Source organism: Mesoplodon densirostris, chromosome 2 (assembly GCF_025265405.1).
Source record: "Mesoplodon densirostris isolate mMesDen1 chromosome 2, mMesDen1 primary haplotype, whole genome shotgun sequence".
Taxonomy (NCBI): Eukaryota; Metazoa; Chordata; class Mammalia; order Artiodactyla; family Ziphiidae; genus Mesoplodon; species Mesoplodon densirostris.
The window spans coordinates 30,060,390-30,079,742 of NC_082662.1; the positions used below are offsets into that span (position 1 = coordinate 30,060,390).

General features: G+C 38.2%; 1 protein-coding gene across 4 annotated transcripts in view; it reads left to right on the forward strand.

Moving 5' to 3' along the window:
- Positions 1–19,353, forward strand: part of AGO3 (argonaute RISC catalytic component 3) — a 116,997-nt gene that overhangs the window by 90,749 nt on the left and 6,895 nt on the right. For 3 of the 4 annotated variants that reach the window (XM_060089481.1, XM_060089483.1, XM_060089484.1), the window contains 5 exons: positions 3,770–3,929; positions 5,173–5,263; positions 8,688–8,882; positions 9,215–9,349; positions 11,709–11,810. In XM_060089481.1, coding sequence (XP_059945464.1) covers positions 3,770–3,929; positions 5,173–5,263; positions 8,688–8,882; positions 9,215–9,349; positions 11,709–11,810 — 683 coding nt within the window. The remainder of the gene's footprint in view (positions 1–3,769; positions 3,930–5,172; positions 5,264–8,687; positions 8,883–9,214; positions 9,350–11,708; positions 11,811–19,353) is intronic. The other variant, XM_060089482.1, reaches the window with a different exon arrangement.

Below are 19,353 nucleotides of genomic sequence, written 5' to 3' on the forward strand. Positions count from 1 at the left end.
TTTATCTGTGTTGTAGTATGTATCAGAATTTTCTTCCCCTTTTTTGTTGTAAAATATACTAATATATAAAACAAAAAATTTACCATTTTAACAAGTAACAATGTTCAGTGACATTAAGTACATTCAGTGTTGTACAACCAGCACCACCATCCATCTCCAGAACTTTTCCATCATCCCTAACTGAAACTCAGCACTAACTCCCCATCTCCCCTCCCCAACCCCTAGAAACCTATATTCTACTTTCTGTCTCTATGAATTTGACTGAATAAATCATATAGTATTTGTCCTTTTGTGACTGTTTATCTCATTAAGCATAATGTCCTTAAGGTTTATCCATGTTATAGTATGTATCAGAATTTTCTTCCTTTTTAAGGCTGAATAATATTCCATTGTATGTATATACACATTTTGTTCATCTGTTCATCAATGGGCACTTGGATTAGTTCCACCTTTGGGCTACTGTGAATAATGCTGCTTTGAACATGAGTATACAGCTCTCTGTTCCAGTCCTTCCTTTCAGTTTTCTTGGGTATATTACCAGAAGTGAAATTGCTGGATTATATAATTCTGTTTTAGTTTTTTGAGCAATTGCCTTACTGTTTTGTACAGAGTCTGCACCATTTTGCATTCCTGTCAGCAGTGTACAAGGTTCCAGTTTCTCCACGTTCTTGCCAATACTTATTTATTTATTTTAGCCATCCTATTGGGTGTGAAGTAGTATCTCTTTATGGTTTTCATTTGCATTTTCCTAATGATTAGTGATGTGGAACGCCTTTTCAGGTGTTTACTGAACATTTGTAGATCGTCTTTGGAGAAATGTCTATTCAAGTCCTGTGGTCATTTTTATTTGGATTGTTTGGGTTTTTTCTTATTGAGTTATAGGAGTTAGTGTGTGTGGTTTTTTTGTACATGTTGTTTTTCGTTGTTTCGTTTTTGTTGGTTGGTTGGTTGGTTGGTTTGTGGCCACACTGCACAGCTTGTGGGATCTTAGTTCCCCACCCAGGGATTGAACCCAGGCCCTTGGCGGTGAGAGTATGGAGTCCTAACCACTAGTCCACCAGGGAATTCCCAGGAGTCAGTGTTTAATTGTTCCTGCAGTTAATGGCTTCATCAGCTTTTGCTTCTAATAAGCTGATCTTGGCTGTGATTCTCTGTATTCACCTGTTTTGGGGGTGGCAGTTTTCTCTGATGGATCTAAGACTAAGACAAGTCATTGATTTTCAGTTTGTTCAGCTTTTTTTGTTGTTGTTGTGAAGATGGAAATGATGACTTCTAATCTTTTATGCTTTGGTGCTATAGCTAATGTCCAGAGTGGTATTTTTAAAGTACAAATCTGATTTTATCCCCTTCCCTATCACCCCCACTTCAGTAGTTTTTCATTATACAATTGGTAAAATTGATATTTAAGATTATCTTCCAAGGATTTGCATGTTCTAATCTGTGACTTTTTTTTAGTAAATTTATTTATTTTTTATTTTTGGCTGAGTTGGGTCTTCGTTGCTGCGCACAGGCTTTCTCTAGTTGCAGCGAGTGGGGGCTACTCTTTGTGTGATGCGCAAGCTTCTCATTGCGGTGGCCTCTCTTGTTGTGAAGCATGGGCTCTAGGCGCGCAGGCTTCAGTAGCTGTGGCACGAGGGCTCGGTAGCTGTGGCTCATGGGCTCTAGAGTTCAGGCTCAGTAGTTGTGGCACACAGGCTTAGTTGCTCCGCAGCATATGGGATCTTCCCAGACCAGGGCTTGAACCCGTGTCCCCTGCATTGGCAGGCGGATTCTTAACCACTGCGCCACCAGGGAAGCCCGTAATCCATGACTTCTTACCTCTTCAGAATTCATCTCACTTTATGCTCTTTTTTCCCCACAAAAACTCTTTGTTTATCCTCTTCCTTCTACCTGTATTGCTTCTCATAATCCATCTTCCACCCTTTACCAAGTAAGTAAACACACATTCTTTTGAATTTTAGTTCAGACATCCCTTCCTTGGGGAAGCTTTGCCTGACCTCCCTGACAAGGTCAAATTCTCTCACTTTTATTGTCTTACAGCACCTTGTTACCACTCCTTTATGTTGTTGCACAGTTACAATGTTAAATTTGAAGTTATTTAATTAATGGCTATTTCTCTGACTAGACTATAAGCTCTGTGAGGGCAAGAACAATGTCTCTCTTGACTTAACACTGTATATCCAGAGCTTCGCACAGTACTAGCATGTATTAGGTGGCTCATTAAATATTTGTTGAATGAATTAATAAACCTTTTTAGAGGGCAACTTTTCAGTATCTATAAAAATGTTAAGTATATATATATCTGATCCCTTGATTCTACCTGTAGAAATTTATCCTGAAGCTATAGTTATATAACCAAATGAAAGTTAAATATACAAGGATGTTATTCATAGCATTGTTTGAAATAATGGAAACCTGGAAAAAGTTAAAAATATGTCGGTGTATGAGTAGTGGTTAGATACCTTATGGCATTTAAAAACAAAGTAACTGCTGTTGTTATAAATAATAAGGGCATCTATATATTGGCATTCAGAGCGTAGTATATTATTAAGTGAATATGACAAGTTACACAATAGAGTGTATAGTATATTCTCAATTTTTGTTTAAAAGTGTTTTCCATGTGTTATATATAAGAAGTTATGTACACCGAACTCTTTATGGTAGTTACAATGGCAGAGAGGGGGAGAGGAACAGGAAACAGGATAAGGAAAGGAACAGGATAAAAACCTTTATACAGTAATACCTCTATATTTCTAAATTAAAGTTTAGAGAATCGGATTGAAAGCTATAAGTATACTGTGATTATAACTACATTAAAATAATGCAAATGAGAACATTATTGGAAGAGAGTACAATTAAATACTAATAAGGGTTTATGTATGATATTTTTCTCTGGTTTTTCGGTTATTGTGGTTATACTATTTTCGTGAAGACAAAAGTATGCTTCCTTATATATGAAGAAAACAACTGGAAAAAAATATCACTAAATACTTAAGCTAATCTTCAAGGCAGTAAGTATACTTTATTTTTTAGGATTTTTTTTCATATTTTATAGTTGTATATTGTAGAACACAGTTTTCAGAAATGCTGGAAGCAGTTCATTCAAAAGATCTAGTTTATTTTAATTGGCTAGATAACAAGTTAAAACATTTAAGATAGACAGTATATTACTAATTGCACTCTTTTTTTTTTTTTTTTTTTTTAATTTTGGCTGCTCTGGGTCTTCATTGCAGCGTGAGGGCTTCTCTAGTTGTGGCCTGCAGACAGACGCAGGCTCCAGAGCACATGGGCTCAGTAGTTGTGGCGCACAGGATTAGTTGCCCCACGGCATGTGGGATCTTAGTTCCTCCACCAGGGATCGAACCTGCGTCCCTGCATTGGAAGGCGTATTCTTAACCCCTGGACCACCAGGGAAGTCCCACTAATTGCACTCTTGAATGCCCTCAAAACTCTGCACATTTATATAATCAAATAAGGCAGTATAGGGAATTCCCTGGCGGTCCAGTGGTTAGGATCCGCGCTCTCACTGCAGAGGGCTCGGGTTCAGTCCCCGGTTGGGGAATTAAAATCCCACAAGCCGCGCAGCATGGCTGAAAAAAAAAAAAAAAGCAGTATACTTTAAATTTTAATAACATTGTTTTAATATTGGTATAAGTTTTGGTATCCTGTAATACAGCGATGTATTTCACAAGGGGAAACATACATAGCAGCTTAATTTTCAGTAAAATTTGCCTTTTTATAACTAGAGGTATTTGTATTTGTTCCATAGCGGAGGTGAAACGTGTTGGAGATACACTTTTGGGTATGGCTACACAGTGTGTTCAAGTCAAGAATGTAATAAAAACATCCCCTCAAACTCTCTCAAACCTGTGCCTAAAGATAAATGTTAAACTTGGAGGGATCAATAATATTCTTGTACCTCATCAAAGGTAAGATAAGCTAATCACCTAATAAAATATTAATTTTTCTCTGTATTGCCATATCTAAGACCTGTGTAAGAGACACCTTTGATGATTCCTGCCATGGGAGATAAGTAGATATTTTGGCAAAAACTTAAGAATTTTGATTGGCAAAATTTACAAGATTCCTTTATGAAAAATCCCCTCCCATCTCCATTTTCATTTAGTATGCAAAGTACCTCATCCCTGGCTAGAAAGTATTGAGAATTTTATTTATTTTTCACTGGAGAGCCCAGCCTGAAGAACTTTCTCATTGTTTGGTAGTCATCTTCAAGCTGGTGTCATGAGGCAACTCACTCACCTAGAAAGTGAGGGAAGCCTTTCTTCCCTCCTTTAGGGGCTTTGGGTGGAGTTGGATGGGGGGGCATCTCAATTAAGGAAGCCATATCAACTCCTGGCGGAGTCAGTGGGACAACAGATGTTACTGTTATATCACCATCATGTCTAAGAGCTCTTAGGAAGTATGACACGTAATGACCTAGAAATAGGGTGCTGGGGAAGAGGCTGTTATTTGGAGAATTGAACAACAGGTTTCCTTTTAATAGTTGAAGCAACTAGGGCTCTAAAAAATTAAATATCTTGTTGACACAGAAGCTCTTTTTTTCCTGTTTTTCCATACTGCCTCTACTTCCCATCCCTATATGAGATTCATAAATGACATGAATGTAGAATTTTATCAACAACTCCAAGAACTAAGAGTCATTTGAATCTTAAAGGATACAGTTTTAAAAATAAAATGAACTGCTAGCTACTTTATGACTATTAAATGTATGTTACTCAAATTTTATACTTTTGGTCAGAGGCGAGGGAGTAGTAGAGTCCCATAATCCCTTCCAGTGTGGTTTAATGATTCTTTATCTCCTTGAGAGATTACACTGGCTTAAAATGTAAGTAGATTAAAGAACGATTGATACAAATCAGTGGATTAATATGAAGAAGTTTATCATTTTATGTCTATTAAGAATGCTAGCAGCAGTTGACCTTTGCAACCACCAGCACCGCTGCTTAAGGCAGAAAACTGCTCTGAATACTTCACTTAATAGAGATTCATGATTTAAGAGAATAAAGCTGTCAGTAGTTCAAGCCTATGAAGTTGTCTATAACGGACCTCCTCTGTGCTATGCCAACAACTTGCAGTTGTGTTGCAGTAGTGTGAAATAGGTAAAAGAATAATGAAAAAAATGATCTAACTCTTTTTAAAACTGTGTTTAAGACCTTCTGTGTTCCAGCAACCAGTGATCTTTTTGGGAGCAGATGTCACTCATCCACCAGCTGGTGATGGGAAGAAGCCTTCTATTGCTGCTGTGAGTATCTTTAGACAGGTTTATCTTATCTAAAGTTTAGACAAAGATCAACATTTCAGTTTTAACTTTTTGAATTTTAATGACATTTTCTTTGAAACCAACTTTTATAAATACAAAGTTTAAAAAATATATTTATAAAGTTTTATAAATATATATATCTATATGTAGATCTATGCAGAGCCAACTTTCAAATGTTCTTTGGGTTTTTTTTTTGTTTTTTTTGTTTTTTTTTTTTTTGCGGTACGCGGGCCTCTCCCTGCTGTGGCCTCTCCCGTTGCGGAGCACAGGCTCCGGACGCGCAGGCTCAGCGGCCATGGCTCACGGGCCCAGCCGCTCCGTGGCATGTGGGATCTTCCCGGACCGGGGCACGAACCCGTGTCCCCTGCATCGGCAGGCGGACTCTCAACCACTGCGCCACCAGGGAAGCCCTGTTCTTTGGGTTTTTGAAAAGAATGATTATTCTCTGGTTTGGAGGCTGCAAGTTCTGTATATATCTATTAAATCAGGTATATTAATTATATTACTCAAGTCTTCTGTATCCTACTTCAATTTGTCTGTTTGACCTCTCCATGGTTGTATATTTTCAGTTACTTTTTGTAATTCAGAGTTTGTTTATGTATTTCAGTAGTGTCTTTGTTACAGAAAGATGCATTACATATAAGTTTGCTGGATTGCATTTTTTTCAGTATAAAATATCTTTCATCTTTGTCCACTTTAATACTTTGCCCTTGAATTCTTTATTACTGCTCCTCTTACTTTTAACATCTGCCTGTTCTATCTTTTGCCCACCTTTATATTTGTAACCTTTCTGTGTCAGTTCAAAAGTGTATTTCTTATAAACTTCATAAAGCCAGATGATATTTTACCCAACTTGAAAATTGCTTGACATCATTCATTATCATCTTTACTTTTAATTTTTAAAATCTGATAAATCTTAATCTTTCCTTGAAAATGATAGTAATATTAAATTTTTCACTTATTTTTCCAAAGCTCTTTTCATTAATGAAGAAAATTGACTTTTATCTATTAATAAGTTATATTTCCTTGTATTCTTAATGTTATGCATAACTTGTGTACATTTCAAGTGTCCTAGAGGTAGTATTGAGCAATCTCTGATATTCATTAAAATGTTCCTAGAGAAGATAAATAATACAAAATTTCTAAAGACTTACTTAGGATTTGCTATTTTAGGGTTGTTTTCCAAGGAAGTTTAAGCACATTTAAATTCTTTTGGACTTCTGGGTTGTCATTGTCCTTTTTTGCTAAATCCATTTCTACCAAATATTCACTTTCTTTTATAATTATCAGAGGTCTTGTAAATAGAATTTGATTATTTTTGCTATACATCTTCTATTCCCAATAACTTAAAGACTAGTGTGAGAAACAATGTAAGTAATAAATGCCATGTAGTATAATAGATACTACCATGATAGTGATGTAAATTAAAATTGCAAAAATCTGGTGTGTTGAGGAATTCCAAATGCAGGGAATTGGAAGGTAGTATAGCAGACTGTGAGGCTTTTAAGATTTTGTAAGGCTTTTTTTTTGCCATCAGAGGGGGTATGGATTTATTTTTAGCAGTGGAAAAGAAATGGTCAGATTCCTTTTTTTTTTTTTTTTTTTTTACTTAGAGAAAATTTTAAAAAGCAGATACAATTCCATGTACCTAAAGAAGTAGACAAGTTCTAGCTCACTTTTTAAAAACTCTTGGTTATTTTCTAATCTGACCTAAGACTGAAGAGAAATGTAAGAATTTTCCATATCTTGGTTTCTAATAAGATGTTTAAATTACTGACAGGAATTTAGGTACTGTTTTGAAATAGTTTGTTTTTATTTATGTTTTAATTGATATATAATTGACATATAACATTTTAGTTTCAGGTGTATAACATGATTTGATATTCATATATATTGTGAAATGATCACTACAATAAGTCTAGTTAACATCTGTCACCATACATAGTTGCAAAAGTTTTTTCTTATAGGGAGAACTTTTTTTTTTTTTTTTGGCTGCGCCGGGTCTTAGTTGTGGCACACAGGATCTTTCCTGGTGGCGCGTGGGCTTCAGAGTGCGTGGGCTCTGTCGTTGCAGCGCGAGGGCTCTCTAGTTGTGGCACCCAGGCTTAGTTGCCCCAAGGCATGTTGGGATCTTAGTTCCCTGACCAGGGATCAAACTGGCGTCCCCTGAATTGCAAGTGCTGAGAACTTTTAAGATTTACTCTCTTAGCAATTTTCAAATATGCAGTACAGTATTAACTGTAGTCACCATGGTGTACATTACATCCCCATGGCTTATTTATTTTACATCTGGAAGTTTGTACATTTTGAGCCATTTCACCCATACCCCACCCCTCTGGCAACCACCGGTCTGTTCTCTATATCTGTGAACTCAGTAGGGATTTTTTGTTTGTTTTTTGTTTTTAGATTCCACATATAAGTGGCATCATATGGTATTTGTCTCTGTCTGACTTATTTCACTTAACATAATGCCCTCAGGGTCCATCCATGTTGTCACAAATGGCAAGATTTCATTATTTTTTATGGCCCAATGATATTCTATTGTATGTATATGCCACATTTTCTTTATTCATCCGTCCATCAATGACACTTAGGTTGTTTCCATGTCTTGGCTGTGTAAATAATGCTGCAGTGAACATGGAGGTGCAGAGGTCCATTTTTGAAGCATGACTTTGTTTTAGATACTACCCGAGAAGAAAGAGAAGCTGGAGGTAGAATAACCAGCTGGTTCTTGGCCCAGGCTCTGATCAATGATGTGTGAACACTTTTAAATATTCTGGTTCCAGTGATCATGCTTCAGTAGATCTTTGAGTGACTACAGTCAAGGAGAACTTATAAGTTCATGCTTCAGCGTTCCCTCTGCTCCAAACACATAACAGTATTAAGACACAGAGAGAAAAAATTAAGATAGCTACTCTCAAAACCAAGATTTAAAATTTATGAAGCATAAGAGTTCTTAAGGTAATGCCAAAGTCATCTTGAATATGGCTTCTGGGGTAGTTTGCTAAACTGTAAGAGCTATAAAGAGAAATCAAGAGTTTGAATGGACCTTCTTTTTTATTTATCTCCTTCCTCTATGTACATCTCTTTGTCTTTCTTTCCTTACTAATATTTAGGTTTACCAGCAACATCTGTAAATTAGAACCAAATTGTTAAATATAAAGTACAGCCTACTTATGGGAAAATAGTTTTTGACCCTAGACTGGGGCTTTTATTCTGTTCTTCACTGGAATTATCTATTTTTATTACTTTCAAAATGAACTGTGATAAATAGTTAAGGTTATAATAAAATACAAATTTAAATGAAATCCTTTTCCTGTTTTTTCAACTTTTTTGTGGTAAAATTCATATTCGTATAGTTCTGAATACCTTAATTTCTATGTTTTCTTTACTTTTTTCAACCTAGGTTGTAGGTAGTATGGATGCCCACCCAAGCAGATACTGTGCTACAGTAAGAGTTCAGAGACCCCGACAGGAGATCATCCAGGACCTTGCCTCCATGGTCCGAGAACTTCTCATTCAGTTTTATAAGTCAACTCGGTTCAAACCTACTCGTATCATCTTTTATCGGGATGGTGTTTCAGAGGGGCAGTTTAGGCAGGTTGGTTGCCTGGGATTCTCATCATACTGTGGTTAAATCAGATACTGTGTTTATAATATGGTGTCTAGTTCTGAAGTTAGGAACCTTAATTGAGAGTTCCTAAAGTCAAATGTTGATACTTCCTTAGATTTTCCCTTTTAAAATATTTACTGGATATGTAAGCCTTGATTGCTAAGACCATGCTCTGATAATAGTTAAAATGGAATAGAGAAGTATAATTAGCTGTGAGGTGATGAGTTTAAGAAATTCTAAGTCTAAATCATTGTCTTACTTTGAAGTATGTATAGGAGAACAACTGACTAGATCAAATCTTTCCATTTCATCTTCTCTAGGTATTATATTATGAACTACTAGCAATTCGAGAAGCCTGCATCAGTTTGGAGAAAGACTATCAACCTGGAATAACTTACATTGTAGTTCAGAAGAGACATCACACTCGATTATTTTGTGCTGATAGGACTGAAAGGGTAATCTTACATTTATTGTAATACTATTATAATCAAAGGTTATCTAACATAGTTCATAGAGCACTTAACAGAGGCTCTCTGCCAACAGCAGAGTTTCTGATATATAGTAGTAGGTTACAGCAAAGCAGATTGATTATGAGTATAGAAGCATCAAAATAAGTTAATTTTTAACTTTCTAGAATTTCTAGTAACCCTCCAAATGTTCAAAATCCCATTGTACTTTTTTGTTGTTGTGAAGAAACGCATAGTTTTTAAATTGTTCTTTTTATTCATATTTTCCTTAAATGTTCAGAAGCAAAAAGGTATGTTCTATTTTAAAAATATCTTGTAAAAATTAATTTTACAAGCTAGGGACATTCTAGAGTGATTAGTGAAAATTCATGCAAACTAACTGTCCTCTTCAGCGCTCTGCCCCCATCCTGTAAACCTTAGAGCAGAGAAATCTGAGGAGCACAAGGGCCAGTGTCCCCTTGGGAAAGGGGACCAATAGAAAAGACTGAAAAAGAAAGGAGTGTGTCTTGTCTTTGGTACATCTGGTCTTTGATGACACTCGTTGTGTAGCTTTGGGCAAGGAACTTAACATCTCTGTGCCGGTTTCTTTCTGAGCAAGGTTTGGATAATATTAATATTTGCCTTATTTGGGGTTTTGAAAGGATTTTTTTTTTAATTAAAATGTGTAATGTACTTAGAACGGTGCTTGGCACATGCTAAGCCCTCAGTGGAGGTTACCTAGTTGTAGAGTGGTGGTAATGGTGGTAGTGATAGAGAAAAAGAGGGCATAATGGCAGGCACTGTTCTGGATATTTTTTATAAATTTAACCCTCACAAACAACACTATGAGGTACTTATTATTATCCCCATTTTTCACAGTAGGAAACTGTGGCACATGGAGGTTAAATTGGTAGAGCTAGGACTCAAAATAAGCAATCTGGCTCCAGAGTACTCTTAATCACTGTCCTATACCACATCTCTAATAGCAGTAATGATAGTTTTATTTTGGCCTCCATGTTGTTAAAGGCCTGTGCCCCAAATTACATTTCTGTACCTAGAAAACCAAAGGTTTCTTCAAAAGTTAGATCAGGAAAACCTAAGTTAGATTTAATGATTTCTTGCAACTGATGTTTAATTGTGCCTTTCCTTCATTTGTTTGCTTCTCTTTCATCTTTGCTCTAAATCTACTAATCATAATAGATGAGAGATAATTATAAATGAGGAAATAGGCATAGAGAGGAAAATACTGTGCCCTAGATTTCATGACTAGAAACTGGTGGAGCTCTGATATGAACCCAGGCATTCTGCTGCCTCTCTAAAGAGAATAAAACTTTCAAATATATATTAATTAGGAGATTTGTGTGTTAAGAATAGGCATAATTTAGTAGTTTATGAACTGTTTTCTTTATTTTGTGATTTGGTGAAGCTAGCTGGTTGGTCCACACAGATATAACTCCAGCCACCACCTGGTAACAGTCCCTCACACAGCAGAAATAATGTCTGAGTCAGTAAAAGAGTCTCTGATTTGTTAGCCTTGTAAACCTCGACTTACAATTAATGATTTTAAATATGTTAGGGATAAGGAGGTAGAGGTAAGTATATATATGCATTTAAAGTGTTTTATTAGGAGACTTTCATTATCAGGAGTTTCGAACTTTTTCATTTACATCATGTATTACTCAGAGAAAATCATGGTATCTGTTTTCTTACAAGATGTTGAAACTGCTAATATGAAATAAAAGAAATAGGGCCTTTGCAGTCATTTCCATGTTTGACTCTCAGTTCTGCCCTTTATTGTATGCTATTGGGCAAGTTATTTTGTATTCCTGAGCTGTAGATTCCCCCCAGACAAATGGGAATAATGCCTAACTTGCAGGATTATGAGGATTAGAAATAACGTATGTAAAGTACCTGGCATATAAATGGTTAACAAATGGTGACTCCAGTTGATGCTGTTGTCAGCATTCTTTCCCTCTAAAAATATAGGGTTCTCTGAGAAAAATGCTAATTTTCATAAAACTGCACATTCAAGAGTACCTGCTCTGCACAGATGTCATAAATTGGAGCACTTAAAGTAACTTTAAAAAAAAATTTTTTTTAAGTTTTCTACCCATATTGCGATCAACTACCAACTAAGCATCAGTAGAGACTAATAACTCTTTGTTATCAGCTTTCACTTTCAGCAACATTTAAGAGTAGGAACTAGGACTAGAATAAGGTCTGCTCTTAATGCCTGCTTAAGTAATATTTCAAGCCAAAAGTAGTGAAACATGGGATCAGCCTATGTATTTATATCTTTTTAAAAGTGCTTTCAGACACATTCTTTACCTTTGTCTTGTTTGTTTAAACTTTGACCAAACAAATCTAGGTCGGAAGAAGTGGCAATATCCCAGCTGGAACAACAGTTGATACAGACATTACACACCCATATGAGTTTGATTTTTACCTCTGTAGCCATGCTGGAATACAGGTAAGCCTATACTTTGGGTGAAATGTTTTTATTCAGGAACTTCTGTTCTTAGGCATATTTTTTTAATCTCAGAAAAAAGAGAAAGAAATATTCTTCTCTGCACTTCAGATTTTTTCCACACGAAATTAGATGAAACTTTCAGTAACTAAATCATATCCCCTTTTTCACCTTGAGAGGGACTTATTTCTACGAAAGTACCAGAATATAAGTATTTTAATAGAAGGCATCTCCCTAAACTATGTCCTTAATTTAATGTAAACCTTCAAAAAAATCTAAAATACCTGATTGTTCCTTTGATATATTCTTTTTGATAATAATACTTCATAGAAAACTTTGACATTTACTGGCAGATATTGAGCATGTGAAAGAGTTTAGTTGTAGAATTACAGCTTTAAGTTTCAGTTAAATAATTCTAAGTCTTATTTTCAGAAAATCTTTTTGTTAATTTTTTAGCTATACTTAGTAAAACATAAGCTGTAATTCAGTGCTTCTCAAACTTTCCAGCAGCAGAGAGTGAATCCACATTCACAGAATATCTGAGAGAATGTAGCCCAAAATTATTTTAGTATACTTGCCATTGATTAAAATAGAAATTTCAGGAAGATGTACCTAAGTGTATATCTGAATCTTAAAGCTTTATATGTCCCACATACAATAACCCCAGTTTCACTCTTAGGGCTTTAAAATTATTGTCCTACTCACTTATATTTGTTCTTATAACTGCTCCTGTTTACAATCAATGTGTTACATTTTCATGGTGGGTGGTAACAGTCAGCAAAACAAAGTTAAAAGTACCTTCTGAGATAAAATCTATTGTCATTCGAGTACATATTTTAACCTTAAGTTTCTCTCCATGTATCCCAAGGAACCCAGGGTGGCAGGTAGGGTAGTGACCCTGAGAGGGCACAAAGGGGCTTTGTGGTTGCAGTTAACATTGAGTTTCTTGATTTGGGTGCTGGTTTCATGGGTATATTCTCTTTGTGAAAAATTCATCAGTCTACATGTATGGTACATGAATTTTTCTCTCTATATATTTACTTCTATAAAAGGTTTACATTAAGAACAAAAAAGACTACACTTATTTCCTCTTCAGCTTATAGCAAACTGCCTTCTGCCCCACCATTATTGCTCCTTGATCTCTGTAACTTCTGACTCTGTTATAATCATGCACTCATCAAAACCGTCTACCATTTGGCTTCCACTACACATTTTATCCTACCTGTCATCTTACCCTTCTGTTTTTTCTAGGTTTCGTTCTTCTTCCACCCACCTTTTTTTTTTTTTTTTTTTCGCGGTACATGAACCTCTCACTGTTGTGGCCTCTCCCGTTGCGGAGCACAGGCTCCGGACACGCAGGCTTAGCGGCCATGGCTCACGGGCCCAGCCACTCCGCGGCACGTCGGATGCTCCCGGACCGGGGCACGAACCCGTGTCCACTGCATCGGCAGGCGGACTCTCAACCACTGCACCACCAGGGAAGCTCCCACCCACCTTTTAAAATTTTAACTTCAGGGAATTACCTGGCGGTCCAGTGGTTAGGACTCAGCTCTTTTACTGCCGTGGGCCTGGGTTCAGTCCCTGGTCAGGGAACTAAGATCCTGCAGGCTGTGCAGCACAGCCGGAAAAAAAAAATTTAAGTTCAAGTAATATTTATGACTTTGAAATCTCTTTTTACAGATACAACTTTTCTCCTGATTTCCAGATCTTGAAGTTATTTTTGATTGTACCCTCTCACCTGCCACCCTTATCTAATGGAATCCCTGAACTCTACAGAAACTATCTTCTTAGTCTAAGACCTATCTCTTATTCTTTTTTTTCTTTTTTGGCTGTGTTGGGTCTTCGTTGCTGTGTGTGGGCTTTCTCTACTTGCAGCGAGCGGGGGCTACCCTTTGTTGCAGTGCACGGGCTTCTCATTGTCATGCCTTCTCTTGTGCAGCGTGGGCTCTAGGCACATGGGCTCAGTAGTTGTGGCTCACGGGCTCTAGTGCGCAGCCTCAGTAGTTGTGGCGCACAGGCTTAGTTGCTCAGTGGCATGTGGGATCTTCCCAGACCAGGGCTCGAACCCATGCCCCCTGCATTGGCAAGTGGATTCTTAACCACTGTGCCACCAGGGAAGCCCCTATCTCTTATTATCCTCACCTCCCCTGCTTAGTTCAAGTTCTCATTATTACTTTCCTATATAATTACATGATGATCCTGGGTGCCCTCATTTAGTCTGTTCTCATTAGATTAATTAAAACAGCTAAGATCCGGACTTCCCTGGTGGTACAATGGTTAAGAATCTGCCTGCCAATGCAGGGGACACGGGTTCGAGCCCTGGCCCAGGAAGATCCCACATGCCGTGGAGCAACTAAGCCCGTGCGCCACAACTACTGAGTCTGCATTCTAGAGCTCGCGAGCCACAACTACTGAAGCCTGTGTGCCTAGAGCCTGTGCTCCGCAGCAAGAGAAGCCACCACACTGAGAAGCCTGTGCACCGCAGTGAAGAGTAGCCCCCGCTCGCCGCAACTAGAGAAAGCCCACGGTGCAGCAACGAAGACCCAACCATAAATAAATTTATTTAAAAAAAAAAAAAAGCTAAGATCCTATCATTCATCTACTTAGTGCTTCACATCCATTGAAGGTGAAGTCTCATCTTCCTAGGACAACCTATAGACTCAAGTCCTTATATCCACTATCCTGCTCCCTTCGCTGCTGCTATACCCTCAGTCTCTCTGTCTCTCGCTCTGTTCTCCCATTCTTCCCTCCTATTCTTCCCTCCTACTCCTTCCCTCTCCTTTTCTCTTCCTCTGTGTATGACTGTCTCCTCTCTTTTACATACACAAACATACAACACAGCTGCAGCCATTCTAAACTACTTTTTAGGTAATTCTCATAAGTATCCTGTCCATGCTGCTTCCTTACCTTAAGTATTTCTTCCCTAACTTACTCCTGCTCATCCTTTAAGACTCATCTCAGACATCAGCTCTTCCCAGTAGTCTTGTATCCTTCCCCAAGACAAGTGCCCCTCTCTGCACTGCCTGAGCACCCTATGCATACCTTTTTGTTGCACTTATTACACAGCATTGTAATCAAACTTTTCTTTCTCTCCCCTTTCCACTAGTCTATAAGGTCCCAAAAGGCAGAGGTTATTCAATCAACAGATATTTATTGTGTACCTCTTAGAAGATAGGTGTTGATACTAGGTATGTGGAGTGAACAAATAACACAATACTTTCCTCTTTTAGTGTATTGGGGGAGATTTATTAAGTAAGTCATCGCACAAATACATACTTATAAATTGGGTTAGGTGCAATAAAAGGAAAGTAAAGATAGGAAGAGAGACTTCATTGCGGAACTGATTTAGATTAGATTGGGAGATCACAAAAAGCTTCCCTGAGAAATGACATTTAAGATAAGATCTTGAGGAATGAGTAGGAGTTAACCAAGCCAAGAATGAGGAAGAGGCGCATATACAGGCCCTTTTGGTGGAAAAAAAATTGTCCACTGAAGGAATCAAATGGAGGCTGCTGCTGCAGTATGAGAGTAAGTTAGAGAGGTAGCCTAGGCTGGACCCTATGGGCCTTGTTGAGCAAAGATAAGGACTTGGATTTAGTCTAAGTGCATTGGGAAGCTATTAAAATACTTTAAACTAGACACTAACATAATTAGGTGTGTGTTTTGTTTTGTTTTTTAATTCACTCTTATTTAAGTACTGTTTGTACTGGGGAGTAAGAGTGATATTAAGGACATCAGTTAGGAGTCTTTTAACATAGTCCAAGCAAAAGATACTGGTGGTTGGGACTAGAATGGTGATGGGAGAGAACTGAATGAATTGTAAATAGTTAGGACTTTAGCCCTATGTCTTCTCTGCGCCTGAAATGCTATTTCCCCTGATCTTACAAGACCTCCTTATCATACAGAGCTCACTTCCATGTCTCTTTCTCAGAGAGACAGGCCTTCTCTAACCGTGGAATCTAATGTAACCACAGACATAGTCAGTCTTCCATGCTACCCTACATTTTAATTCTCTATTCTTTTTACATCTTTATTGGAGTATAATTGCTTTACAATGGTGTGTTAGTTTCTGCTTTATAACAAAGTGAATCAGTTATACATATACATATGTTCCCATATCTCTTCCCTCTTGCGTCTCCCTCCCTCCCACTCTCCCTATCCCACCCCTCCAGGCGGTCACAAAGCACCAAACTGATCTCCCTGTGCTATGCGGCTGCTTCCCACTAGCTATCTACCTTACGTTTGGTAGTGTATATATGTCCATGCCTCTCTCTTGCTTTGTCACAGCTTACCCTTCCCCCTCCCCATATCCTCAAGTCCATTCTCTAGTAGGTCTGTGTCTTTATTCCTGTCTTACCCCTAGGTTCTTCATGGCATTTTTTTTTCTTAAATTCCATATATATGTGTTAGCATACAGTATTTGTCTTTCTCTTTCTGACTTACTTCACTCTGTATGACAGACTCTAGGTCTATCTTGATAGCCCAGTTTCTGATGGTTTTATTTATGTGCTATCTGTCTCATCACTGGAATGTGTGTCTTATTCATTACTGTGTGCCCAGAACCTGATACAGGACATGGCATATAGTGAGTGTTCAGTAAATACTGAATGTGTGAATGTACAATATATTATACATGCATTATAAACATACAAATTTGGGGGAGGTAGGATTTGGTAGTAATTTGAACTTTATCCCCAAAATCTTGCACAGTGTCTGAAAAATGATAAACAAATATTTGCTAATGTACGAACTGACCTGTCTCTTTTCTCCTTTACCACTGCCATTTTCATACTTCATACATTCATCATCTCATACCAGCACTAGTGCAGCAGCCTCCTAATTGCTCCCCTTGCTTTTAGTCTCTTCCTGTTTTCTTTTTTTTCTTTTTTTTTTCCCATGGGGGTGGTGGTGGTGGTGTTTATTTAAAGTAAAAACAAAAACCGTTCACCCATTTCACCCACCCCTGCCTCTGGCAACCACCAATCTGTTCTCTGTATCTTTGACCGTGCTTTTTAAATTATTTTTCATTTATTCATTTTGATTCCAGATATATGGCATTTGTCTTTCTCTGTCTGACTTATTTTACTTAGCATAATGTCCATATATATATATCACAATTTCTTTATCTATTCATCCATCGATGGACACTTAGGTTGTTTCCGTATCTTAGCTATTGCAAATAATGCTGCAATGAACATAGTGGTGCATACTTTTTGAATTAGTGTTTTTGTTTTCTTCAGATAAATACCCATAAGTGGAACTGCTAGATCATATGGTATTTCTGTTTTTAATTTTTTGAGGAACCTCCATACTGTTTTCCATAGTGGCTGCACCAATTTACATTCTCACCAACGGTGTAGGAGGGTTCAAAAGAGAACTCTCATGCATTGTTGGTGGGAGAGTAAACTGGTGCAGCCACTATGGAAAACAGTATGGAGGTTCCTCAAAAAACTAAAAATAGAGTTGCCAAGACTTCCCTGGTGGCGCAGTGGTTAAGAATCTGCCTGCCAAAGGGGACACGGGTTCTAGCCCTGGTCCGGGAGATCCCACATTCCGCGGAGCACCTAAGCCCGTGCACCACAACTACCAAGCCTGCATTCTAGAGCCTGTGAGCCACAACTACTGAGCCCACGTGCCACAACTACTGAAGCCCGCACGCCTAGAGCCCACGCTCCGCAGCAAGAGATACCACCGCAATGAGAAGCCCTCAGACCGCAACGAAGAGTAGCCCTGCTCACCACATCTAGAGGAAGCCCGCACGCAGTAACGAAGACCCAATGCAGCCATAATTAATTAATTAATTAATTAATTTTTAAAAATAATAATGAAAATAGAGTTGCCATATGATCCTGCAGTCCCACTCTTGGGCATATACCCAGAGAAAACTATAAATACAAAAGATACATGCAGGGGGTTTCCCTGGTGGTGCAGTGGTTAAGAATCCACGTGCCAATGCAGGGGACACGGATTCGAGCCCTGGTCTGGGAAGATCCCACATGCCACGGAGCAACTAGGCCCGTGTGCCACAACTACTGAGCCTGCGCTCTAGAGCCTATGAGCCACGACTACTGAAGCCCGCGTGCCTAGAGCCCGTGCTCCACAACAAGAGAAGCCACCACAAGAAGCACGCGCACTGCAACAAAGAGTAGCCCCTGCTCACCGCAACTAAAGAAAGCCCACACGCAGCAACAAAGACCCAAAGCAGCCAAAGATAGACAGATAGATAGATAGGTAGATAGATAGATAAATGTTTAAAAAAGAAGGAAAGGAAGTGAGGGAATTTAGTAAAAGGTACATGAGGGACTTCCCTGGTGGTACAGTGGTAAAGAATCTGCTTTCCAATGCAGGGGACCTGGGATCGATCCCTGGTCGGGGAACTAAGATCCCACATGCCGCAGGGCAACTAAGCCTGTGTGCCACAACTATTGAGCTCTCACACCTCAATGGGAGAGCCTGCATGCCACAAACTACAGAGCCCATGCACTCTGGAGCCTGTGCGCCACAACTAGAGAAAGAAAAACTAGCATACCACAACTAGAAGCCCCTCTGCCACAACTAGAGAGAGAACCTGTGCGCTGCAACAAAAGATCCCGCATGCTGCAACTAAGACCCGACACAGCCAAAAAAATAGAGAAAATAAATAAAATAAATAAATATTTTTTTAAAGAAAAGAAGATACATGCACTCAAGTGTTCATTGCAGCACTATTTACAATAGCCAGGACATGGATACAACCTAAATGTCCATCAACAGATGAATGGATAAAGAAGATGTGGTATGTATATTACAATGGAATACTACTCAGCCATAAAAAAGAATGAAATAATGTTATTTGCCGCAACATAGATGGACCTAGAGATTATCCTACTAAGTCAAGTAAGTCAGAAAGAGAAAGACAAATGCCATATGGTATCACTTAGTGTGGAATCTAAAATATGACACAAATGAACTTATCTACAAAACAGCAACAGACTCACAGACATAGAAAACAGACTTGTGGTTGCTAGGGTGGCGGGGGTGATGGATTGGGAGTTTGGGACTAGTAGATGCAAACTATTATATATAGAATGGATAAACAACAAGGCCCTATTGTATAGCACAGGGAACTATATTTAGTATCCTGTGATAAACGATAATGGAAAATAATATAAAAAAGAATGTATATATATGTATAACTGAATCACTTTGCTATACACCAGAAACTAACACAACATTGTAAATCAACTATACTTCAATACAAAAAAAAAATTTTTTTTAAGTTCCCAGGGAATTCCCTGGCAGTCCAGTGGTTAGGACTTCCACGCTTCCATGCAGGGGGCATGAATTCAATCCCTGGAACTAAGATCCCGCATGCCCCACCATGTGCCCCCCCCCCCCCAGAAAAAAAGTTCCCTTTTCTGTCATCACCAACGCTTGTCATTTCTAATCTTTTGGATAATAGCCACTCCAACAGCTATGAGGTGATATCACATTGTGATTTTGATTTGCATTTCCCTGATGATTAACGATGTTAACCTTTTTTTCACGTGCCTGTTGACCATCTGTA